Below are 26,554 nucleotides of genomic sequence, written 5' to 3'. Positions count from 1 at the left end.
CTCTCATAGATGTGTGTGTGTGTGTGTGTGTGTGTGTGTATGTGTGTGTGTGTGTGTGTGTGTGTGTGTGTGTGTGTGTGTGTGTAATACGGCCTAAAGAATCTGATTTGTGTCCTAAAAGTCCTTCAGTGTGGGTCCATCCACAGGGCCCACCTAGAGTTCCATCCCTGTAACACACTGTTTTTCCCCCTCTCAGCAGATATCAATTGTCAAGTTTCTTAGGTTGCCTCGGAATTTCTTATCCACTTTCACATGTCTGTGCTGGGATTTTGTCTATTCCATACAGCTTTCTGCCTATAGTTCTCACCATCCAGTTCTCCCCATCATTGTCTGTTGTCACATAAAACAGTAAACTACACAAATGAAATAATATCTTAAAATGTAACAGAATTTTGTTGGTCATATGATATAGCAATGCTTTCAGGGAAAAAGTATCACTGAAACCTCCAGTTCCTTAGTGAGAATTATTTTCCATATGTGACTAAAACCATGTTAAGCCAATGGCCATGTTTTATTTTTGAATAATTTTTATATTTATTTATCTATTAATCAAGAATCCAATGAATTCTTAGTTCATGTAATTAAGTGTACTGTCCTTATTTCCTGTTTCTCTTTAATAATTTTAAGCTATTGCTTTGTTCTAAGCTTTGAATTGACTATTGTTAACCAAAAATATGAAAAAGAGAAAAATAAAACAAATTGACAAAACAGTTTTCATTTGGAAAAAGAAGTATCATTACTTATTGTACCTGTACCTATTTTAGCTACTGAAATTAATAATAATTTTGGAAGATTGTCACCTGCTTTTAGAAACACTAGATATCGTTCCTCAGAAATCTTGAGAAGATGTAAGAATTTTAGTCTAATTTATTATCCAAAGTTCCCTGTCTATTTTGGCTTTATATCAATGCTTTAAAGGGACTATTATCAATTCCACTTTTTAAAGTCTTAACTTTAGTAGATTATATATATGAAAATGTGCAAGAAATAAATTGGACCAAATTTGAAAACAGTTATAAAGAAAAGTATTCATTTCCTCAGAGGATCACAAGATCAGTTGTTTTTTTTCAAGCAAGTGTAACAATTCTCTTTGTATGAATCCTCAGAATACTGGGCATGTACAACATAGGCACAAAGAGGTGGCTATTGTTAAGACACAAGTAGAAGTGTTCTAATCGCCTCTGTTTCCAATGTTTGCAGGAGAGCTGGAAGTATTTCAAAAAGATGGAGAACGAAAAATTCAGAGTCGGCAGCAGCTTCCAGTGGGAACAACCTGGGGGCCCTTTGCTGGGAAGATGGATTTGAATAATAATTCCTTGGTATGTGGATCTTCTGAGATGGTTGACTACTCTTATTTTTTCATAGCTCAGATCTTATTTCTGCTTGCTTTTTCAGTTAAATCACTGAAAAATTTTGGTTTTGCCATTTTTATGGATTTCAAATCAGATATGTCTAAGTGGTTTGTTTCTGACTAAATATATACAGAATTCAAGATGAAACCGGTTACTCATATTAATTGGTTGGCTAGTAAGATAATTTATAAGCTTTCTGCTTTATCTGCTTAGCCAGACTAAGACTGTTCACATTTAATAATAATGTACAATTACCTTTATTTTTAGATGACACAAATTAATTGTCATTCGTTATAGGTTTACAAAAGAATAAGAAACAAACAGCTGAATTACTCTTTCAAAATACTGTTTGTATCTAAAAGGGTAGGGATGAATGATGAGTATTATAATTTTGTTGTACATCTTTTGATAAAAGTTCTGAGATCAGAACGTTATCTGCTTGTTAGGATTATATAGACAGCCAAAAAGCAAGAGGAAGACTGTCCAGATGAAGGTAGACTTACATAGTAGTCTAAAGCCACTCACCTGGATGTTTCTGTTTTTCTCTCTAGCACTGTTTAAAAGTTATTTAAGAATTCAGATACTGGAAACATTTATCATTGCCTATCAGAACCAGCACAACATTTTGTCATTTCTGTTATTTTGTCAATAGTTTATTACCGTTTAGATGACACCTGTACTTCATTTAAGAGACAGCATTTTCTCATTTGCTGTATCATGTTGATATCTATGCTGAAGTGAAACTTTTTATTAATCTTTATATAATTGTATATTTAGAAGATGATAGATTCCTGACATTTTACCATATGTTAAGCTGTACTGTGTGGAAAATAAACCTATCTGTGAAAGTCTAATATCTTATTGCAGCAGTCACGCCCTACAGAGCAGCATTCTGTGGTTTGAACACTCCTCTACTGGTCCAAAGCTGTTTTATGTCACATTTAACATCTTTGAATAATTTAATTAATATATGTGAAATGTTTAATAATTTTGATAGTACATTAGACATATGAATACTCTATGACATCATACCAGTTATTGCTAATAATTCTTTAAAAACAATAGTAATAGCCCAGTTTCTTCTATTTAGAGATTAAAATATCTAATTAATATGGTGTATTAGGAAGCAACCTGTTTCAATGACAAAAATTAGATGTTCCACTGAAGTATATCTTTGAAATATTTTTCTTTTGAAACAACTTTCTCTGGCAGAACTTATCTGTGATTTTATTTCATTAAACACAGTAGTGTTTCTGTTATAGTACCATAGTCTTCATCATACAGTGGGTAACTAGTATGTACTTCAAGCTTTCGTTATTTTCAGACAGACCTTAGAAAATTGGAAATTGATTAGCTCATTTGCCCCTCCAAACAAATGTTTAAATTTGTTCTCTTTAAAATTCTGGTTTAGTAGTTGAGAAAATAAAGGCTCTGGGTTTTGATTCCAAAATTGGCTTTTTTGAGACTTACCACACTGCCTCCTCAGTAGAGCATCTAAATATGATTTTAGCATATTAAATTTCTGAAGATTTTTACATGAATATTAAGTTTATGAAAGAAAATAGCAATAGCTAGAAAAGTTTGTTGATTTTTTTGTTTATTTACTTTACTTTGTGCAAAATGTTTGTTGTTACTTGGACTAATTAACATGATAACAGAATTAATTCAAAGATGTATGTAGCAGTATTGTCTCTTTTGAATTTGGACAGAACTTTAGTCCCTATTTTATATCATAAATATAGATTTTACTCATTCCTTACCCTACCTTGAATCAAATTTAGATTAGAATGCTACTTTAAATTTTTTATTCACGAACCAATGAGATGTTACTATGCTCAGAATCATGGTATTGGCTCAAGAGATTCACAACGCTAATTAATCCAACACAGTAATTAATTGAGTCTCCATGCCAGATGTCAAATTCATTTTATAACTTTCAAGTCTCCATCTTGAAGAGCATTAACAATATGCCACCTTCTGCAGCAAGCCTTTGCAGACTGGGCATTTATTTGTATGTATATAGAATTCCAAGGCACATAGGGTCTATAGAAGAAAACACAAGAACTGATTGGACAAATGCCATCTTTGAAATAATATAATACACTGAATGTAGAAATAGAGTTTCTCTTACCCATGCCTTCTTATCTTGGTAGATGCTTCAAGCTGTAAAAGTTTGATAATAGAAGCAGCAGCATAGTAAATATACTTATTGGGCCAGGTATAGTTTATAAAACAGAAAATAATACTTATCTCTATAATGAAGTATCGGAGAGGAGAGAACTGCCACATCAGGAATTGGAATGTTTGATTCTTCAACCGTTGTTGCAATCTCAGAAATGTTGCCTATAATATAATATTAATACTTAGCTGTATATGGATTTTATGAAGACTTAATGAGATAGCATAGATGATTTATCAGTAAGTATTAGCTCCTGTTAGCAGTCAGTCATATATACAAATGGATCTATCAAAATCTTGCACATTAAAAATTCTACAGTTTCCATGAAATAAACAAACTATTAACCTTGGTATTTGGGGATTTTACATGTCTAAGTTTGGCATTTTGCCAAATGATTGCAATTTTTCATAGAAACAGAATAGGATGTATCTGGATATAAAGATTTATGATAAAGTTTCAGCTCAGGCCATGGTATAAATGGTAAGAATGTTACTATGTCCAACATCTTCACTGTGGGCTGGCGAGCTGAGACCCAGGGCAATACAGGATGAGGGTGAAGTCCAAAAGCTACTTGCAGCTTCTTCTTGCCTCCGTATTGGCAAAAGAGGCCACTCTATTTGTTATATTTAGACTTTTAATTCATTGGATGAAGTCTACCTGTGTTATGGAGAATAATTTATTAATTCAAAGTTCATTTATTTAAATGTTAATTTCTGTTAAAAGCAACCTTTGAGGTAACACATAAAATTAACAATCATACATTTCAGTGATCTGTGACATTTTAATGTTTCAATTTTTGGCTTGTGGCCTTATATGCTCAACCAGTTGTTACCTGTAGATGAACATATACTTGTTTCCAACATTCCACATCAGTACTGATAAACAATATATGAAGTGTTGTTGTGGTGGAATACACTTGGTGTTTTTGAAAGTCTTGTGAATTTATCAATTGAGAATAGCATATACTAACAATAGAGTACTTTTTAAAACACCTCAAGTTTGGATCAGTACCTGCCTTGAAGATGTAGAATATATACATATATATATATGTGTGTATGTATGTATATATATATATGTAGTGTCTTTGAAGATTTTCTTGTATTTTTTCCAAGTACAAAGATCTTTATGATAGGCTAATTCTCATTATTTTTAGAACATGGTAGTACCTAATAGGCATCAAAGAATAAAGATTATTTAAAAGATTATTTAATCTTTTGGAATTTGAGTGGCATTTGTTCTCACTTGCATTTGAATGTATCATCTGTCAGCAGCTAACTAATCTGAGTGGATTCCACCAACTGCTAGAAGGAGGCAACAGACACACGTAATTAAACATGAATACAAAGTCGCAATTTATTTACTACAGAAAATCAGACTCTTTATGACCTTCTAAATTAAAAAGTAAAATTTACTAGAGAAATCTCATCATTCTGTTTAATCAGAATAGAAACTTGGACTTCTCCACAGCTTTTTGTGACACCAAATTATTCAAATAGGCAATACATATATAAAAGACCCTGTAGACATTCTGTTGACCAATAATAAAATAATGCACACAAGCTTCACCATTAATATTTCAAAATGGTTATTGTCATAGCTATTTGGTTGAGGAAAGCATTAGAGGAATAGTGATTCTTTATCGACAACGCCATGAACTTACTAGATGCCACCGTTTGTCCCACTGTTCTTGTTCCATCACTTCTTGTATTCATCTCCAGTTGCATTCCCTGCTAGGGTTTTCAAGTTTCATACCGTCATGCATGATTTCAAACATATGTCTACCCAAATACTGCTGCATCACTGCATCCAAAAGTTGTTTAGTGGACACACCTGTGATTTTTCTACCTGTGGACCTTTTCCAGCCTCAGAAGCAAATTCCATGCAAGCCAGGGAAATTGAAAGTCCTAGAGATGTCACGTTCTCCATGGCAATCCTGAACTAATGATGATCACAGATTGACAGGTCCACACCCCTGCTTCTTCTTCTCTATAAAATTTAAAGTGTCATTTATGTTGTCTAGAGTTTGTTGACAGAATTGATCTACCTGTGGCTTAAATAAGCATCCTTTATGAGCATATTTTTCTGCCCTGTCCAAATCTGTTGAAATTTTCTGATGTCACTTCCTCAATAAACTATGTGTACTTAAATCAATCACAGGGTAAGTATGGGAAAGCCATATAGAGATGCCTCTAAGAAAGAGTAATGAGGAGCTAGAGGGATGACTCAGCAGTTAAGAGCCCTTGCTGCTTTGCAGAAGATCTGTGTTCGATTCCCAGCACCCACATGATGGCTGACAACCATCTGTAACTCATGTACAGGGTATCCAACACCCTCTTCTGACCTCTGCTGGCATTGTACGACATGAGTGCACTTACATACATGCAAGCAATACACATTAAAAAAAAAAAAAAAGAACAGTAATGAGCTAAGAAACATTCAAGTTACAGTTGAGATTCCAGACATAGATTTTGTGAATCTTTATTATCCCACTTGGACCTCTACCATTGGCACATAACAGACAGTCAATAAATGTTTTTAGAACTCAAAATCTGCTTCAATGGAATGAATTTCATATTGGCCAGTCTCACATATCCATCCAGACCCTCCCAGCATTGCCATTGAAATGATAGAATTTATAATTTCCTGAAGTATGACTTTTTGTTGGGTCATATATTTCACTGATACTGATGTTATGAATGATATCTTCCTTTTTAATATACATTTTGATCTGAGCTCAGTACTGCTGTGCTTTTCTACTATTCTCTGAGTCTTGGCTCTTTTTAATTTAACTGTGCTTATTTCCCCAAACACTTCTGGCCTTTCTTCTCTTCTCCCTCTGTTCCCAGTGCCTCAGGGAGCTTATCCACTTGCAAAGCTTCAGCTACTAATTTACAAATGACATTTAAATAAAAATCTCTAACCTTGACTTTTTACTCTTTCTCTAATATAGCATATTTCAACTATTTTGCATGCCTTTCCTACTAAATTCCTCTAGTCATGAGAAGGGTGTGTTATTGCCTTCACAAATGGTCTGTGTGCTTCTCCCTGACTTCTGACATCTGATTACCTCTGAACTTCCGGCTCTGTATCCCCTTTCCTGACTCTGCAGAGAGTTCATTTCATGGGCTCCCCTACCTTTTCTGCATTTCTTCTTCTCATCTCACTTGTCAAACGCTTACACATACACACACACACACACACACACACACAGTAGCCAAAACTCACCCCTCTTCTTTTCTCTGGAGGTACAACCCTCTCTTTTCTCTTCTGTTTAGACTCAGTCATCTTCCAACATTCTCCTTGCACATCCTGCTTTCTGAATTCCTGCTCCCCTCTTCCTGCTCCTTTCATCACTGCTTTACTTAAACCTCCATGGCATGCTTTTGAACTATCACAATATTCTTTCAACTGTTCCTTCTGCATTCTGTCCTGTCTCCTTTACCTTTACCTAAATCACAGTGTGCCCTAAATAACACTAACCCCTAACTCTAGTGCTTCAAATCCTAAAGAACACAAAAGAACCCAAATGCCTTGGTAAAGCCTTAAATAGGCTTTCTTGGTATTTACCCATACAGTGTTTATTGCTTTTCTGCTAAGGGTAGACTTCATTTTTGTGAACTAACTGCACTTTTATGGGTATATATACTTACTTGGTGTTCAAGGTCTCCAATGTAAACCTCCCCTAAGTGTGGATTCTAGAATAGATAACCTCTTCCAAGTGTTTCCCTCTTACCTGCTCTTTTCTAAGATCAGGGCACCTACTACCCTGTTTACTTATCTGTCTCCCCATGTACACCATATATTGCTTATCTGCTTTTTATTTTTATATCCTTGCTACTGAGACTACTGTCTAGCTTATAGCAAGATCTCAAGGAACAGCCTTTAAATGAGCAAAGTGAGCCTTCCTTTCTCCCCCACCCCATGCATCAAGCAATTGTGGTCACCTTTCCTTAATCAGGATTTCAAATCCCATTTCAAATTTATTTCTATTTCTATATCCACTATAGTCTTGCTATATCTGACCAACTTAGCAGTATAGGTATCACAATAAATGATCTATTTTTCCTGTTTTGTTTTTTTAACATACTTACATTTTAATTTTAATTTAATTTGAGTGAAAGTTTCTGTAGGGTAGGGTAACTACATCTGGTTTTTTTTAGGTTTTGCCAAGTAGGTAATATGTCCCCAATGGCTTCTTGATAGGTATTGACTCACTTCAGTGTAATATCTAGCAACTCTTTGAAGCAGGTAGGGAGGAGTGGCTGTTGTACCCTTGAGGTGATTAAGATTTATATGCAACAGAATCATTCTTAGATCCCTCACTATGACATGGGTGGAGGCCAAGAAGGTGTTCTGTTCTACCATGCTTTCTGTGAAGTCACATCCAGCATTGCGTTTTCCAGTGACAAACCATCTGGGAAATTCCATCTGTCTCTGCTTGGAAACTGAGGTGGCAGTCTCCCACTGTGAGCAATTTTCTATTAACTTCTTGGATAAGATCAGTCAGATTTATACTGAATTGATGGGAACCGTAAGAGCAGGGTTGTTCCAAGAGAAGACAAATGTACCGATTCCTCTAATTGGGCTTAAGCCAGTTTCATTTACGGATGCCCTTAGGTTCTAGTAGTGCAAGGACTTACAACCTTTTTAATTGTTCCCTGTTCCTCTTGGGAAGCTTCGGTGAAATACATTATTGATGGAGGTTGTAGATTTGTCTCTTAGGGAGGGCAAGATCCTGGCTTCTCTTACACTCTATCTGGTATGTGGAGAATTAATGGAGACTGAGTGGACAAGGGAGCTGCTCAGAGAAGATGTGAAACAAGTCATTTAACGCATTAGAGCCTTGGAAAACGGCACATTGGCCAGCTTTCCAGAATGAGACTAGAAGACATCCTTAGAATGTGAGTCTAAAATTAAGAAATTAAACATTAAAGAATCATGTTAAGACTAAAATCGTTGGAAGAAAACCAGAGAAATCAGCTGTTCATTAATCTGAAGAGACTGGCCGTATTATAATGAAGACTGCATTATGATGTTGACAGTTCCAAGTCGATGGAAAGTACATCATCTTCCTGGGCAATAATAAGATCAAAGGCATTAACTGTATCTTTCCTAATAATTGTTATCTTCCTCCAAAATGCATTTTTTGTGTGTAGCTAAATTGTATGCTTAGTTTTATCCCTTTTTCACATTTTTCTTCTGATAGTGATCTTTCCAAATTTTGTAAGTTTGACTTAGAATTTTGAAATGTGGAAACCAAGACACAATTCCCTATTATGCATAGTTTGTGGCATATATTTATAATATAATACAATATAATATTGTATGTTATATATATATTTTTATATATCATGTAGCCTAGGTTGGATTTAAGCTCACTATGTGGTCTAGGTTAGCTCTTAACTTCTGATCTTTCTGCCTCAGCTTCCTAAGTACTGGGGTTACAAGTGTATTATCACACTTGCCTTCATTACCTGAAATTTAAATAAATAAATTTTTCTTTGGGTATGATGCATAACTCAACATATTTGCATGTATTTTTTTCTTCGTTTAAGATTATTCATGATCTTCTAGGATCCAAGAAGATGATTTCATAGAGTTACTGAAATTAATATCACTATTACACTGTTAAGATAACTAATGTCTGAGGGGTGAGTTGTTCATATTATGATAATGTGATCAATGTGTCTTCCTCTTCCTAGCAGCCATCAATTGCTGAAAGTTCCTTAGGTTGGGTTCGGGTTTCTTACCCACTTCCTCATGTTTACTTTGGGATTTTTGTCTGGTTTGAGCTTGCTGAAGACTTGTGCATGCTGTCACCATTGCTGTGAGATCATATGAGTAATTGATCAGCTATCTGAAGGAAGACTATATTCTTGTGGTCATCCACCTCCTCTGGCTCTTACAATCTTCCTGCTTCCTCTTTTTCAAAGATCCCTGACTATCTGTATTTAGTTTTAAAGGTCAAGATATAAGTAGGACTGTGTATGCAGGCAAGCCTGTGGCTTGTTTTCCTTATCCTTTATTCATGGCTGTTTCTGGTTACCTTGTTTGTGTCTTTGGCATAGTTTCTGCCACAGCCTCCAAAAAGAGTGACAGCCAACCAGTCTTTGATGTCATGTGAAGGCTCAGGTAGTGGAGGAGCAGTCTGCCAGCTCACAGGTGGCTATAAACTCAGTTCCTAGGCCTAGTAGGCTCCTCCAGGAGGCAGATCACAGCGTATTTGCTGTCATCCATGAGCAAGAAAATTATAGGGCAAAAACTGAGGCCAAGACAGAACATAACTTTAAGAGTGGCATCTTATTGTGTTACCTAAATTCTGTTCCTTATGTCTAGCCCACCCTGAAGGGAGAAGAATTGAATAAACAAAGGCTTGAAAGTGAAAAGGAAGCATCACTCTGGGTCATCTCAGAGGCTGGCTACCAAGGAGGACAATTTGCATAAGTAGTTACTTGACCTCTGGCTAGAAAAGAATTTTCATGTAATAGGAGCAGCAGGAGAAATCACAAAAGAAAATTCAATTAATTTGAATAGAAGAAAAGAAATTATGTCCTATAAAGTATCACAGCCAAAATCAACAATCAGTAAAAGACACTTTTGAAAATGAAACATATTGTGTTCTTATTTCTGAAGGTAATTATGATTTTCACATAGAAAATGATCAGTGGCTCCTTTATTTAAATACTAAGTCTCCAGGTTAAGTGAAGTGAGCTAAAAAATATGAAGCAGGTGCTGCTTTTCCAGTAGATCCCAGTTTGATTCCCAGCATTCACTGGGTGGGGGGCACAACTGCCTATAACTCTGACCCAGGAGTCAGGAGATCTGATGCTTGCTTCAGGCCTCCACAAGCACCCCACACACACGGAATATACTCACACACATATACATAAATAAAATAATTAGAATTAAGTATACAAATATAAAGCCTAATTTAAAGAAAATCTCACTGGAATTAGAAATCAGAAGTAGTTCACTTGTTAGAGTGTCTCTTTTGGTTTGATAATATAGAGAAACAAGTACTAGCATACTGTATCCACCTAAAATGGGATAGAAAGTATGGGAAAGAGGTTATGATGGGGTCAGGACAGCCTGAGTCTAGCCCTGCCTGTTATTACTCAAAGTGGCTGAGCTATCTTGGGTAATCACACATTCTCTCAGTTTTCTCATTTATAAAATAGCGGTTATTATACCAGGCCTACATCATACAGTTGCTTCGAAATTATATAAAATTATATGCATTTAGTCACTTTGAAACATGCAGTTTTCTATGTAAACCTGGATTCCTTCCTTTTTTTTTGAGAGATAGTCATGAATAGAAAGTTGGTTCTTCATCCCTCAGATCATTTTTAAAAAATATTTTATTTCTTATTACTTTTTAAAATTTAAATGTATTGTATGTAAGTGCACCCATGTTATGCAATGCCCACAGTGGTCAAAAGAGGGCATTGGATTCCCCTGAAAGTGGAGTTATGGATGGTTGTGAGCTGCCATGTGGGTGCTGGGAATTGAACCCAGGTCCTCTGCAAGAGCAGTTAGTGTTTTTAGTTGCTGAGCTAAATCTTCAAGCAGTGGCATCCAGCTATTTTCACTTCTGTTCTATGTCTGGATATTCTTAACTTATAGCTTCAGTTGTCATCCTATGGAAATACCTGTACACATGTATGCCCACATGTATAAATATACATGTGATCACATGGCATTATTAATGTGAGTATTCTGAGAATGCACAGCCTTGAGGAGGACAAAGTATATACCGAGAGCATTTACCATCTAAGTAGATAGTCACTGCAGATTCAGAGGGAAAAAATATCATTTTAAGAAAAGAAAGAAGGGTTTCATGGTCAAACTTCTTTTTGAATTATCTTAGCTTCACTGTGTTTTCTTTCAATGCAAAATTATTCTTTAGAAAGCATTTCTCTTCTCAGGTGTGTGATTAGGGATTTCTAACCGCTTGGAAAAGTAGTTCACCATGTACAACTCACTTTTGAGGTAGGTTTGTATTTTAGAGTGTTAACTCAATCTTCTGTTTATGTCATTTTAGAGCTCTGTACAGAAAGGGAAGAATAGGACATCACTATGCAGACAGTACCACACTATGAAATGGGAAGAAATGGGACAGAGCTCGAAAAAGCAAAAGAATTTCACAGGCCTCAGATTTCAGTGTTAATTAAGAAGTCCAACAAATAGCACTTGTCCATCAGTTCTGTGTGTAAAAAGCATGAGCATTCTATCATGATCAGGAGCATCTGAGTTCCTCCCATTCTGAGTTGAATCTCATTTGTGGCATTAGCATGTTATTCTGAAAGCCAGTACTGCTCAGGCATATCTAGAATATCTGTTGTCCATGTAAAAGTACCCTGTGGTGTTCACATGTGCATCTACCATGATCACCGTGACCTTAATACATGCAGAATTAATTTTCTACAGGAGCAACAACAAAATGGTAACATTTGCATTCATTAATAAAGTTCAGACATGGCAAAAGAAACTTTGTCCTTTACCTGAAAATTTCAACAAAGAGTCTGGGTAGTTTTATTACTGCTGTATTCCTTCAGAAATTTGTGAAAATGAAAATGACATCTTCCAAAGGAAGGAGGCATGCGGAAGTGCCTGCTGGTACTCCAGGAGAGGGGCTGGGGAGGAAGAGCACAGGATGGAAGTCGGCTCCATTACTTCATTAATCACATGGAGGCATTGTGAAAAATGGTTTTTCTTGGTTGTAGCCATCTATTTTTTGGTGTTAATCTGTGCCCCGTGGCAGGGTTTTGTGAGAGGAGACAATGAGCTGTTGTAGGGCCCCCTCCCCCCAATTGTTGTAGCCCCTGTAAAAAGACTCTAAGGATGATGCAGGCCTGTATCAGTGTGATAAGGGAAAAGAGGAGTCCAGATGGCTTTGGAAAGACTCTGTGGGGGTAGAGTGCATGGTTTTGGACTACAGGAGCCATGAAATACAGCAGAGACCCTTAAACGGGGTCCTAGGGATTCTGGGCCACACATTCTGTGGTTTCCCAAAGGTTCTCTAATGGTTAAAATTCAGAGACTGAGGGTCTGAGATTCAAGATGCTCTTTTAAGTCATCTACTCCAAAGTCTGTGATTAGTTAATCCAGGCCAAAACCCAAAAATGAAACACACATGCGCACACACAAATGCACACATTCATACATACGCACAAATATATATATATGCTCCAGCAACCTCAAGAAGCCTCTTTGGGTATTCATCAGGTCATTTTTTAATCTGAGAGAGAGTACATTTTCAATCATTGTCTTCATGAACTTGATGTGAGGGACCAATGCATTTTATATACTGTAGATTCCCATTTTATGACTAAATGAAACATGAAGCCATCTTTTACAATGCTGATTACATTTGGGCAATTTTTGGATCCTTGTATAGTCCAGTTAAGCTATCTCAGAGCCTAAATGTACCTTAGTTATTTATCAGAGCTTTTGAAAGGGGATAAATGTAGATGTTTTTGCTCTGGACTAAAAAAGTACACATTAAATGTTTCAAAAATAATTTATCCAGCTAAGAAAATTCTAATGAGCTTTAGAAACAGATCTGCTGATCCCAGGCCAGCCAAAACAAAAACACTACTATCCCTAAAGAAGAAACAGACAGATCACCCTCCAGCAAAATAAAGCAGCATTTTATAGCAAGCATAATGCTAGCATGCTCTTAACTGTAAATATCTTCAGGCCAGGTATATAGATGCTGGGATTCTTTACATTCATTCATCCTGCTATGGGTCTGCTTTATGAATAAGAACACAGGCCCAAAGAATTAAAACAAAGTAGTTGTCAGGTGGCCTCATGTACCTGGACTGGCCAGGGCTCAGTTAGAGAAGCTCAGCTGCCCGGAAATGAAGAACAGACACTCTGCTGAGGCTGCCTGATGGAGAGGTACCCTTAAAACTCAATTGCCCTTCTTTGATGAGTTCAACTTTGACAGCTTTAGACCCGTTTTGTTTAAAATATTGCCTGTGTGAAAAAAAAATGACAGAAGAGATCTATCTACCATGTCCATTCAGAGCACAACTTTTCCTCCCTATGAAAGTTCTGGAAGGATAGAGTTACACGAATAGCCACACTTATCCTGTATATGTTCATTGTCACTTATGTTTTCTTCAACTTACTTATTAAAAATGCATTGGAGTGGGTGTTATCTAAACTCTTCACTGTTGATTATGTAAGGGTCTGGATAAAAGAGTAGAAATAGGCTATTCAAACTGATCTATCTCCCCTAATTATTCCTGCTGGCACTCATTAAGTGTATGACTGCATAGTATGCTATTTTAATCTTCTTTACAGTAGTGAAACCATTACTTTTATTATTTCATGTTCATTACAGCAGTTCTCCATTGCTGCATTGACTACTGGTGAAATGAGTACATCTATACCTTTTCCTATTTTAGATGATTGTGATAAAGTTATAAATGATAACTTGACTCTATTTATTATGTACTATAAGTTTTGAGCTCTGTTAAAAAGCAGGGATACAATGGTCTGAATTCTCATTGAAAACAATTATTTCTCATATAATCATTAAATATATCTGAATTAATTAAATATGCCTGAACTCTACTCATAGCCTTTATACATTGTTTTGAGGAAACCTAAAACATAAAAATCATTTTCAAGCATACACATAGAATGGATGTTTTTTAAGATAACATATAAGATAAAAATATATTAATAGTTTTTTTTTTATTTTTTGTACACTTTCCTAAATAAAAGCCTCAAAATTCCTCTGTTTTTGGAAAATACAGAAAGTTTTCAATATTTTTTTCTGTTAGAAGTTAAGCTATATTTTAAACAGTAATATTGCTAATATTGCTAATATTTTTATCTGATAATTTTATTATTTTAAATCATATGGAAAGACAAAATGTCTGTTGACATACAAATATTGTATGTACTCTAGTAAATAACTTTAAACAAATGTATATAAATAAAGCATATCAATATATAGGATAAAATGTGTTTATAGGAACTGGAGAGTTGGCTCATCTGTTAAGAGTGCTTACTGCTCTTGTAGAGGACCCAGGTTTTGTTCTCAGTACTTACAATGCAAGGTTCACAACCACCTGTAATTCCAGCTCTAGGGCATCTGACCTTCTTTTTGGCTTCTGCAGGACCTGCACTTGTGCATATTCACATAAGACACACATACATGTGCACAAATTAGATAAAATTTAGTTTTCAAAACATAATTCTTGAGCACTTAGAGCATTTTAGGAAGACTCAATTTAATATGACAAATGTCAAAGAGAATAAAATTTTTTTTAATGAAAGCAATAAAACTCAGAGTGCTCCATCATGCTTCACATCCATATCCACGAGTTCTATATGCTTGGATCTAAAATGTTTGGGGAAAAATTATGTCTATACAGAACATGTGCAAGCTTTAAATTTTCTTGTTACTGGACCCTAAACAACTCAGCATAATGGTTTAGATAGCATTAATGTTGAAGTAGGTGTTACAAATATTCTAGAAATGATTTAAAGTATACAGGCAGTTTGTGATGGTTATTTAGTGTCTGTGGTGGACCTTGAACTTATCCCCTTTGGATTTCTCCTTACTATGCCGTCTTCGTGAGTTTCAATGATCACAAGCTGTTGATAACCATGTGTTTTATATATAGTAGTTATCAATTGACTTAAAATAATAAAATGGTCCAGTAGAGGTATTATTATTATTATAAAGTAGTGCGATGCTTGGTGCAAAATTTACGTATTACTCAACTTGTAGAGCTTAAATGGATACTTAGTCTTGAATTGTTGTGTGCCCTTAAATACTGAGGACTTTGACAATAAAAGTACATCATCTGTGTCAGTTGGTGACAGTGTCTGAAGACAAAGGCTGTCTACTGTGTTAGTTGAATATTCTTTGATAGTTCTCAGAGTTATCTTTCCCAGGGTAAATACAGTTATCTTAAAGTTGAAAAGAGGGAAATCAGGGGAAACAAGGAAAGTAGAGTACATTTTAGCTAGTCAATTACTACAATCTAATCTTCTTTTACCTCATTTTACTGTATTGTTTTACCAAGGCTATTCTTTAAATGCATTGTAGTCTGAACTGATTTGTTTTGTTTCATTTTATTTTTTGCCATCAAACAATACAAAATAGTTATAATGCATGGAAACTTAAAAATGTCGCAGTAATTAGCTTTCAGATGGGAATTCTCTCCAGATCTGCATCATCCATGTTGACCAATTAGAAAATGATACAATTCTTTGTAAAAAATTAACTAGTGAACCTGAAGTGATAAATTATTGGGTTCTATAGCTACTTTCCAAGGAGAATAGCATTACGCTGTATTGATAACATAGCATGGCTTTTACCACTGAAGCATGTGAGAATAAAGCAGATTGACTTGTGCAATGAATGACTGCTTGCTAAAGTTGCTTGACTGGAGCTTGAGTTTCTTTATAATGCTTTAAGAGGAATGCTGTTTGTTGAATGCAATAAAATATATTAGCAAACTGATAAAGAGAGGTGCCATCATAGCTCCTTCAGCATTAAAAAAAATTTATAGTTTACATTGATATTTATAATACTCATTATTCCATCAACAATCTGATCTTAAGTCAGGATGGATTTTGCTGTTATTCTGTGTGCTCTTATTTATGAAATGGGAGGCTAATTTTCTTTGAATACTCTCTGTTAAGTGTATATTGTATGAAATATAATGACATCTGAACTAGCTAAAAAAAAGGTGTTTTAGTGACATTGTAAGTAAAGGTACTTTTATTTAAAAATCCCCATTTTATCATTCTGTCAAATTCTTGAAATAATCTTTTGATATACAGTAAAATTTATAGATCAGATTCTATTATTTTTCAAAGAGATGGTCTCAGTTCTAAGCATTTAGCATTCAGTATGGATCTTCTTAATTTCCCATTGTGGTTGGACTACAGAAAATTGAAAGTAAAACTAGCCTTAAGCTTTTTTAAAAATCCAGATCCCCAAATTTCTTCCTCTAAGTCTTAGCTCCCTCTTCAGGGACAGCATCGTTGATTTACACAGAGGATTATTGTCTTTGGTTCTTGTGTCAGGGAGTTGAGAGGTGAAAGCAGAAGGATTGCATTTCCAGGATGCCACATGTGTGCTCTTTGATCTGAGGTACTATGTGCCTCAGGGAATAAGTTCAATCTTGATTTCTTTAGTCAATCATCCACTATCGGGTACCACTACCCTGATTAGCAGGCTGAAGAGAAAGAGCATATCATGGGTGTGTGTTACAGAGATGAAGAACAGTGATGAGCCTGTTGGCAACAGACTCAGCTCGAAGATTCACTCTGTGGCATTTGCTTTCTCTTTGCATAAAGCCCCTTTGTGCAGGAAATAACAGAAATCAGTGTTTCCATGTACCATTGCACAAACTGATGATTTTCCTTTCAGATAGTAGTTTCCTTTCTTTGTTTAATCCATTGCTGTAAAATGGAAACTGGAAAGAAAGTGAGATGAATGCATTGCTGTATTTGCTGGGAGACATTCAAGTATAGCCCAGCCTGGTCAATATTTCCATCCTTCTGTGAACCAAGACACCACAACTGTGTTCTTCTGGTCTCTGCATTTGATGTTACATAGGTGCATCATGGTTCTTGAATCCAGATGGTCCTTATACTTGCGCATTCCCCATCTGTGACAGCCTGCTAAATGACTGGGGTCTAACCTTATATGACTTCTTTGTAACTTGTTTTCTTTAGTCAAGGCAAATAAGCAGCTGCATGAAGACGTAGGAGGACAAATGCTGATACAGCAACTATTAGCCTGTGTGGGCACATTGGTCTATTAGTATCAACTTATACTTCAGGTCTGCCCATGTATATGTTATGATATAAGGCCAAACTAAAAGCTCTGAAAAGAAAACTACATAGTGAAGAGATGTATTTTGTATCTTAAGCCATTGTGAAATTCCACCGGTTTATTTAAAAAATGAAATTATTTGATGAAAATTTAATTTTTACTTGTGAATACATTTTAAACTTTATTTATTTATAGTGCTGGGAAGATTCCCAGGGCTTGTACATGTTAAGCAAGTGGTCTAGTTCTGAGCAATTCTCCAAGTCCAGACTTATGAGTACATATTAGGAGAAATAAAAGGCAAAAATGTCCTTATATTTTGGTATTCTTGGGTCCAAAAGAATTTATTTACTATTGTCTTTGAACTTGGTGATGGAACTGGTTTGATAAGGTTAAGGTCAATGACTGCATTAATTTCAGACAAGATATAAGCGTAGCCATGTTCTGTTCTCATTTCCTGTGTTAACAACTAGTATTGTATAGGGGCCTCTAAGTACTACTGAGTTTAGCGATGCATTCATCCTTGGTGATTATCCAAAAGATTTCAGCACCTAAAATTAATCACCCGTTTGAGAAGAGAAACAAAAACTAAGATATTGTTTAGCTCTTTACCTCCCTAGTAAAATCAGGACAGAGTGAATAATAGCAATAACAATGCTAGTAATAATCATAAGCAAACTCATATTTGATCACATTCATCAACTAATTATCATGCACTCTTTGTTAAATATTGTGTGATAAATAAAGTACATTATTTTATTAGAATGAATTGTGACAAAATCAATGCTGAATAGTTTTTTAGCAAAACCATTTGTGTTTCATGATCACCAGCATCTTTTCTCATGCATTTATTGCATTCATGTAATAAGAATAAAAATCTCAGTAAGCAGCAGTGAATTTGCATAACAGACCTTCTGGAAGATGAAATGTACTAATGTCATTATATTTATTTAATTATTAATTTTAAAACTGCAATCTGGCTTTTGTATAGCTTGCATGATACTTCATTGTGAGCTTTTGGGTTCCTGAGACATATGGCTAAGATTCAGTGCAGTACCTGCATCTGACATTTAAAAGCTGAAAAAGACTCCTTTGGGCTATTTCTGCATTAAGATACATTATAAAGTATTGTGCAAATATACTTAAGCTTGTGTAAATACTATAAACAAATCATTCTTATTTTGTGATGGAGATTAATATATCTTAAGATGTCTGGCAAACTGCAATTAACAAATACACATAGCTCCTTTAGAAATTCGTTGTTTATAAATACAAATTAGATAAAAAAATAGAAATAATCTGAATTTACATAATGGGCTAGAAAGTGAAATACAACTAACTCAACAATAAAGGAGTATTTTTCTCTTCCATGTTTATTGTACAAATATCATTCTATATTTCCTTATTCACTTGAAACCTAGTATTTAAAACTTCGAACAAGCATATCAAGAACACTTGGTGTTTTAAATTATGAACCTCACCAATCTCATTTTATCTCCTTCAATTTTGTTTAGGCCCCCATCAGGTCTGCTCTTTCTTGTACCAGGATCTATTAATGATAATTACTTTGAGTACAATTCCCATTCTGTGATATCATCACATCGTTGAGAGGAAGATTGTGATCTTATCCCAACCTACTCTGTTTAACTCTGACACTCCTTCTATTATAGCAGGGACTTGATAAGATCATGCCTGTTAGGATCAGGCATTAGTTGGAATCAATATTTGAAAATGTGTCTGTTTTTGCTTAATAGCAAAGTTAGCATGCGGGTGGATGTGAGACCATTTGTTGCACAAGAGTGTACAATTTTATCTTGTCAAGGCCTCTGTCTAGTGCTTTATGTTCAAATGTAAAGGATGAAAGATTGGAAACCCATTACTGTATGAATCAATCTACCTGTAAATATTAGGTTTCAGATAGGTATACAACTGGTGAAAGCATATCATAGTTTTCAAACTAGTTGAAGTCAGAAAAGTGAGTTAGAATGAATGAAAAACTAACTTGATAATTCATTATCCAAACGTAATTGATTCTGTGGTTTTCAACTTGGGGAATTTTGTGTTCCGAGAGACATTTGGTGATGCCTTGAGCTGTTTTGGTTGTCACACCTGTGAAATGAGAAATTAGAAGAGCAGAAGATGACTTGATCCTGCTAGTACCTAGTTGGTAGAGATGGGAATCATTGATCAAAATCCTGTGAGGCATACAGCAGCTTTCTACAACAAAAAAGAATCTGGACCCAAATCCCAATGGTGCCAATGTAGAAAAATCCTTATATAGTACACACTGTGAATGTAACAAAAAGTCGAGGTGCCTGGTGCAAAACTTTTCAATCTTTAAATGTGCTTGTCTGTCTTCCCAGGGATTGAAAATGATGTAACAGCCTATGTTGCTCCTTTTCCTCATTAACAAGAATCTGATAAAATTGTAATTAAAGAATTCCTTTAGGCATATGCTTCTATAAATCTGGATACTTTTCTTCATATTTGTGCTTCAGATAAAAAACATTAGTGAGAAACCATCCATGTGACATTTCTGGTTTCAATAAAGCCAAAGCTCTTTGTTCTCATTTTCTAAATTCATTATTTTTATTTTGTGTGTATGAGTGTATTGCCTGCATATGTGTAAGTGCACCCATGCTGTGCAATGCTTGAGGAGATCAGAAGTGAGTGAACTGTAATTAGGGATAGTTGTTAGCTGCCATGTGGATGCTGGCAATTGAACTCAGGTCAACTGCTGAGCCATCTCTCTAGCCACAGCCTTCATTTTTTAAATGGAATTTTTGCCTATTTCATACAGAACATCGTAGTCAATCTTAATCATCTTTATACCTCCTTCCACATTGGCACCCTCCCATAGCCCCCTCACTGGAATTCATACATTCTGTCATTTGCGTTAAGGCCTATTTTGTCAAGTTAGTGTCCCCAGCACAAATTCATCTACTGAGGTCTAGTCAGTTTATCTAGAGTCCCTTGCTTTAGGAACATCAACTCTTCCTCACCCAGCAGGAATCAGTTACCAATATTTCTTCAGCTGAAATTAGGATCTGCTGTACATTTCCCAAGTTCTATGCTGGGTTGTTTTTTGTTTTTTGTTTTTTGTTTTTGTCTGCTTGAGTTTTCATGGGTCTTGTGTATGCTGACACCATTGCTGTATGTTCATAAGAGCAGACTCTCAGGAACTTGTAGAACTCTGTTTTCATATGGTCATGCACCTCCTCCCTAGTTCTTAAAATCTTTCCACTCCCTCTTCTGCAATGGTCCCTGAGTCCTGGGTGGGTGAAAGATAATATAGGGGTCCTGTCCAAGGACCAGCATTCTGCAGACTCTTAGTGTCTATGTTATGGCCATTTGTGACCTTTTGTGTTCCTGGGCCCCTGTTGCATGAGGGAGCATCATTAATGAGAATTGAGATATTCATTAGTGTCCTCTTTGCCTCTGTTCTATGTTCTGTGAGCCTTAGGTGTAGAGACTGTATTGTAGATGTGCCACTTAGGCTTGGGCAATTCACAGACAGTGTGTGTCTGTGACCATTTGTGGTACTCTGTAATAGTCTCTCTTGTGCAAAAGAAGCCTCTTTGATGAGTGGTGCCTAGGATATTTTTCTGTAATTATAATGGTACATATTTTGCACACAGTAAGAAATTACATTAGTCTAGGGATGTGGCAGTCTTGGGGTTTTTCTCTAAGATCTATGACCTCTCCGGCAATGTGTATTTGACTATGTTTACAGTTCCACACATGAGTTTCCTCCCATTGAGTGGGCTTTTAGTCCAATTAGATAGCTGTTGCTTGTCCCCACAATAAAAGTGCCACTACTGCACCAATGTCATAGTCTGTGTTGGTCATTGATATGGTTTTTTGGTCTTGAAACTGGTATTTTACCTTTGATTAATGTTTTCCTTAGCACCTGGCCTGGTGCTCTTCAAAGCTGTGAAAGTTAGCCATCAGGGAAAGTTCCAGCTCCATTGCTCCAAATCCTGTGTCCCAAGTATGCTTTGTCTTCAGCAGTAGCCCTCATTTTTAAACTTATTTTTCAAATGTTTATCTGGTATATCTCTAACTTTTCCTGCTTCCTGAAAGTTGTTTATTATTTCATCATCTATTTAAATATATGCAACTTTTTTCTATAGTTATTCTTCACTACCTGTGTGGAAGTGTTTCAGGATAGCCCATGGATATGGAAACCTGTAGGTGTTCATGGCCTCTGTATAGAATAGTATTGTTTTGCATATGATATGTGCACATCCTTCTGTATATTTTTAATGGTATGTAGAATATTTTTTTACCTAATATAGAGCAAATCTATGTAAATTATTGTTATATTGTTTTGGTTTTGGAATATTGACTATAAAAAGAGATCTTTATATGTTCACTACAGATGGACTTCAAAATGTTTATTGGTTTACATTTATGCGTATGAGTGTTTTGCATGAATATACATAAGTGTACCTAGGTATGCAACATTTGCAGAAGTACAGAAGCAGATATTAGATCCCTGGCACTAGAATTCTAGATGGTTGTTAGCTGCCATGGGGATGATGGAAACAGAATCCAGGTTCTCTGCAAGAGTAGCCAGTTCTCTTAACCACTGAGCATTCTCTCCATCCCCTACAGCTGAAATTTTTAAAAACCTTTTATATGTTTTCATCTATAGTCATTAGGATCCATCAAATGTGAAACTTATAGATAATAAAGGCAAGAGGCAGGTGTATCTCTGTGAGTTTGAGGCCAGCCTGGTCTCCATAGTGTGTTCCAGGCCAGCTGGGGCTACAGGGAGACCCTATCTAAAAAAAAAAAAAAAAAAAAAAAAAAAAACAAAAAAACAAAAAAACAAAAAAAAAACCTAAAGGCAAATAACAAACTATGAAAGTTTTAGGCATTATAGGCAACATACAAGCAGCAAGTTTTGGAAAAATAAATTCAGAACTATTTTTCTTTGGGTTATGCATCTTAAGATTCCTAAATTTATAAATTGAACTTTGAAGCTTAAGCTCTTTCATCTGCCAGGACAGTAACAGGAATGTATTCTTTTTGTATTGTTGAGTCTTAAAAGGCTTTTTTCTTGAGTTTCTGGTGGGAGCAGCAGAAAGGGAACTAGCAGAGCTGAGAAAGATGAGCTTAAAGAAAATTGGCTCTCCTATGGTTGGAGAGTAGACACAAAGGTACAAAGTTGGTGTGGACAAAAGGCTCTAGAGTGAATGACAGTAGATTTTGCCTAAGGTCAGGGTTAGAGCTCAGAACTCTGAACTTGTCCAAGTTCCCCATTCATCACCCATTCCATCTATTCCATCTATACTAGTAAAGGCATTATGGAATTTGATTTCTGTAGACTACTGTATTCATCTGTAGGGAAAGCTTATTTTCTATTCCTAAAATACATATGATAATATAGAAGATCATTTTAAATTATTTTAAAATCTCACGAAATAGCATGAATTTTCAAATTTTGTTTTCTTTTAACTTTGTTATTTGTTGAAAATGTGTTACTTATTTTTTCAAAGAGCCTGAGTTGTATTTTAGCCTTTTTATAATGGTACAAAGACCGTATCTTTAAATATTGAGAAATTCTAATTTACATTTCTGCTTAGAAGTGTACTCCAAATAAAAATGCCACAACAACTCAGTTCGAATGTCTTTAAAGTTAACTTGGGAAATAAAGAATTCTTAATTTTTTAAATTAATTTTTTCCCAAACATATCTAAATTTATGCCTTTAAGACTGCAATAGTACATTTTATAACATGTGTTTTAACAAAAACAACAAAAATACTTTAAAGAGAGTATATTGCTTTTTCCTAACAACTCTGGATTTGAATAGGCCAAGGAAAAGCAAAGTAGGATATTGAGCCCTATGTATTGGTATTTTTCTTTTCTAGTGTCAAAAACCACAAAGCAGCACAGTTGATAGAGTTGAGCAAGCTGAAGACAACCCATTTCTCCCATCTCTCCGTCCCCTTAGTTCTTCAGAATCCAACAAGTCTTCTCTTCTTGTAGAATACGATAAGTCATCATGTGTTTGTGTTTGATGGATTAACAATATAAAATTAAGGAATTTTACAAAAATTCCAACTTGGCAAATAGTAGCAACGTTTATCAAATGAGGCCTGATAAAACCTTCTGATAAAATCCCCAAGAAACTCATCTGGACAATGTCTTGAAAACTACTAGTATCTGACAGCACTTTGTATCTCACCCTGAGTAGGGATGAATAGTTAAATGCAAACAACACTTGAGATAATAGAGCTGTTATTTGGATCTCTATGTTCCTGTCTTTTAAGGTAAGACAGTGTTTATGATAAAGAACATATGTCTGTAAAAACCATGCAATGTGCACTGAACTCTTTCTCCTTAACTTCAACTTGAAGCAAATAGCCCCTTTTGGAAAGGAAAGGAAAAATATCATTAAACCAATAACATTGCTCATAATTTAGCACAGGGAAGCACTGGGACTTGATCTAGATAATACAATGCATTATACTACAATCCTCATAAATTACCAACCATTTTCTATTTGTTGCCATGTGATCTGACATATAATTTTTAAAGTAGCATTTTGGATTTTGTTTTTTAATTTCCAAGCTGGGCATTATGAATGAAAATTTTCTCAAACAAGGAAATACAAAATTACTGTGGTGAATAATAATGTAAGCCTTTAAACTGGTAGTTTGGGATTGTGTGTGTGTGTGTGTGTGTGTGTGTGTGTGTGTGTGTGTGTGTGTTTCCTTTTACCCCAGTTGGTATTAGCACCAGGAAAACTTCTGGTGTTTCCTCTAAGGTTCTAGGTCTCCAAATCAGTTCAACACTGATACTCTTTTTTTCTTTTAGAATACATAATTTTCAAATTATACATGTGCTCTGAGTAGAAATGGGTTCATGACAATTGTTTATCAATTGTTTATGTGTTTTATTTCATTCAGCCCCAAAAATTAATCCAGCAATTTATTATTAACTAAAGAAGAGCCAGACATTGTTTTAAGCACTAAAGATATTTCAAAATATTTAAAATACTCAAAATAGACATTGATATGGTAATGTTGAAGATTTTATTCCTGTGAAGAATTCAGACAAATGGACAAATTTAGTATACTATACAATTAATATAACTATTAATCAGAAATTTGGTATACAGTGCTCTAGAACATTACCTAGCACATATTTATTAATTAAACAAACAAACAAAACCACAAGTGCTATCTAGAAAGAAGGCCTGGAAAATGAATAGAGCTAAAGTAACCCAAAAGTAGGTTGTGAGTTGGAAAGATTCAGACTGTGTGTGTACATGTGTGTGTGCGCACTTGTGGTTGTGTACACATGTGTGGGGAAAGTGTCAGGAAATGGGGCACATAATGTGCAAAGCCCTACAGACCAAAAAAGAACACTGAAACTTGAGCAACTACTGAACTGTTTAATATGAATGAAGCCACACTTTAGGGTGTGTTAAAATAGCTCCGTAAATTGCTAAATCATTAGCCTAGTTTATTTCAAACGGTACTACAGATTATTTCCATGCAATGTTTTGTTTTGTCTTGTTTTGACTCATCCGGAATGGTACAGTTCTTCAAAAGCTTGCCAAAAGAAATTAGCACCAGATAGAATTCCTTTCCACCTTTTAATTCCTACCACTTTCTTTTTTTTTCAAAGAAATGTATGTAAGTGAGTTTTGCTGGACCTTTTATTTGGGATTGATAGAACACCAAGCTATATTTACATTTTTGACCACATTATCTAAACTTGTTTTAGATCTCTCTCACTCTCTTTGTGTGTCTGTCTGTATAGGGTTGATTTTTCTTCTTTTCATTTTACTGAGGTGTCAAATAAAATAGCAAAAAATATCATTACCTTCCTGGAGTTTACCATCTAATGAAGTCTTAGGTATGATATAAAATGATTCCAAGAATTATACAAAAAATAAATGCTTGGATCTAACTCTCGTCAAAAGATGCCATCTACATGAAATATCATGAGTGAGATCATGAAAACTGCTGTAGAAATAAGCAAAAAGACTGTATTTCAAATTTAAAGTCTCAGACATTTTAATATGTTAATTTTTACATAATGGTACAAATGCCTTCTGCATGAGAATACTTTAGAAACATGTTTTTTTTTTTTTTCCTGTCTTTAATCCAAGAGAAAATGATACACAGTGAAAATGCTGACTGCTCCTTACATCATAAAATGACTGAAAGACTCGGAGCAATCCAAAAAAGAATTGCTGACAGGTCTCTTTTCAGATTATAAACCGGAAACCATGGATTAATAGACATAGATTAAAGTACCTTGTTCACGTTTAGCAATATCGCCCTGTGGACTAGATCATTCCTTGTGTGAGAACTGTGGGCTGTGTGGCAGTAACACTGGACTCCACTTTCTAGATGTCAGTCCCATTCTCTTGACAGTGACAAATGACAATGTCTAAAGGCATTGCCAGATATTCCGGTGGGAGTGCATCATACAGAGTGTGAACTGCAGGAAAGTATTATTCATGTAATGTAAAACTAATAACATGGATTATAAAAGTATAAGACCGCCAGGTACAGTGGCGTATGCCTTTAATCCCAACACTTGGGAGGCAGAGGCAGATGGATCTTTGTGAGTTCGAGGCCAACCTGGTCTACATAGTGAGTTCCAGGACAGCTGGGGCTACAAGAAGACCCTGTCTCAAAAAGACAAAAAAAAAAAAAAAAACTTCTAAGACCAACCAGAATAAGTTAAATTAGTATACTTTGCTGTTTTAGCTCACATTTTTAAAAAATTGATTATTAGGCTATTAGATTTTGTGACAATAAATGTAGTTGAGGGAAATAAAATATTGCTTGGATTTTGAACATAAAATCTTGAAAATATATAAGCCAGAGAAAAATTGGATTAAAATGAATTGGATAAATATTTGTTCTCCGTGTTAATCTTCTTATATACATAGGGCAGAGACATGAATATTTTCCAGATAACCAACCCTGTTTCTGATGAGGTAAAAATATATGATTGTCAATTGATACACTGTATTGCTAAGAAAGATTTTTGTAACGAGTGCAGAGGAAATGAAAATTGTTTAATTCTTTCAATAATTTTTCATAAAAATTTTCAAAGCAGATGTCTTATGAAACTATCATGTAACATAAAGCAGTGTTTTGAGACCCCCTCTCATTTCTTCCATTTAAAGGCCCTTCACTACACAAGGCCCCTTCTTTTGTCTCTTCCAGATTTGTACAGC

General features: G+C 35.2%; 1 protein-coding gene across 1 annotated transcript in view; it reads left to right on the top strand.

The window, feature by feature from the left end:
* The window catches only part of Zfpm2 (zinc finger protein, FOG family member 2), a 476,524-nt gene that overhangs the window by 234,709 nt on the left and 215,261 nt on the right, over positions 1-26,554 (top strand). The window contains exon 4 of the mRNA XM_008851514.2: positions 1,201-1,319. Within this exon, the coding sequence (XP_008849736.1) occupies positions 1,201-1,319 (119 nt within the window). The remainder of the gene's footprint in view (positions 1-1,200; positions 1,320-26,554) is intronic.

Source organism: Nannospalax galili, unplaced genomic scaffold (assembly GCF_000622305.1).
Source record: "Nannospalax galili isolate Female #2095 unplaced genomic scaffold, S.galili_v1.0 scaffold284, whole genome shotgun sequence".
Classification (NCBI taxonomy): domain Eukaryota; kingdom Metazoa; phylum Chordata; class Mammalia; order Rodentia; family Spalacidae; genus Nannospalax; species Nannospalax galili.
Note: the sequence above shows the minus strand (reverse complement) of the source record. Positions and strands in the feature narration are given on the sequence as shown.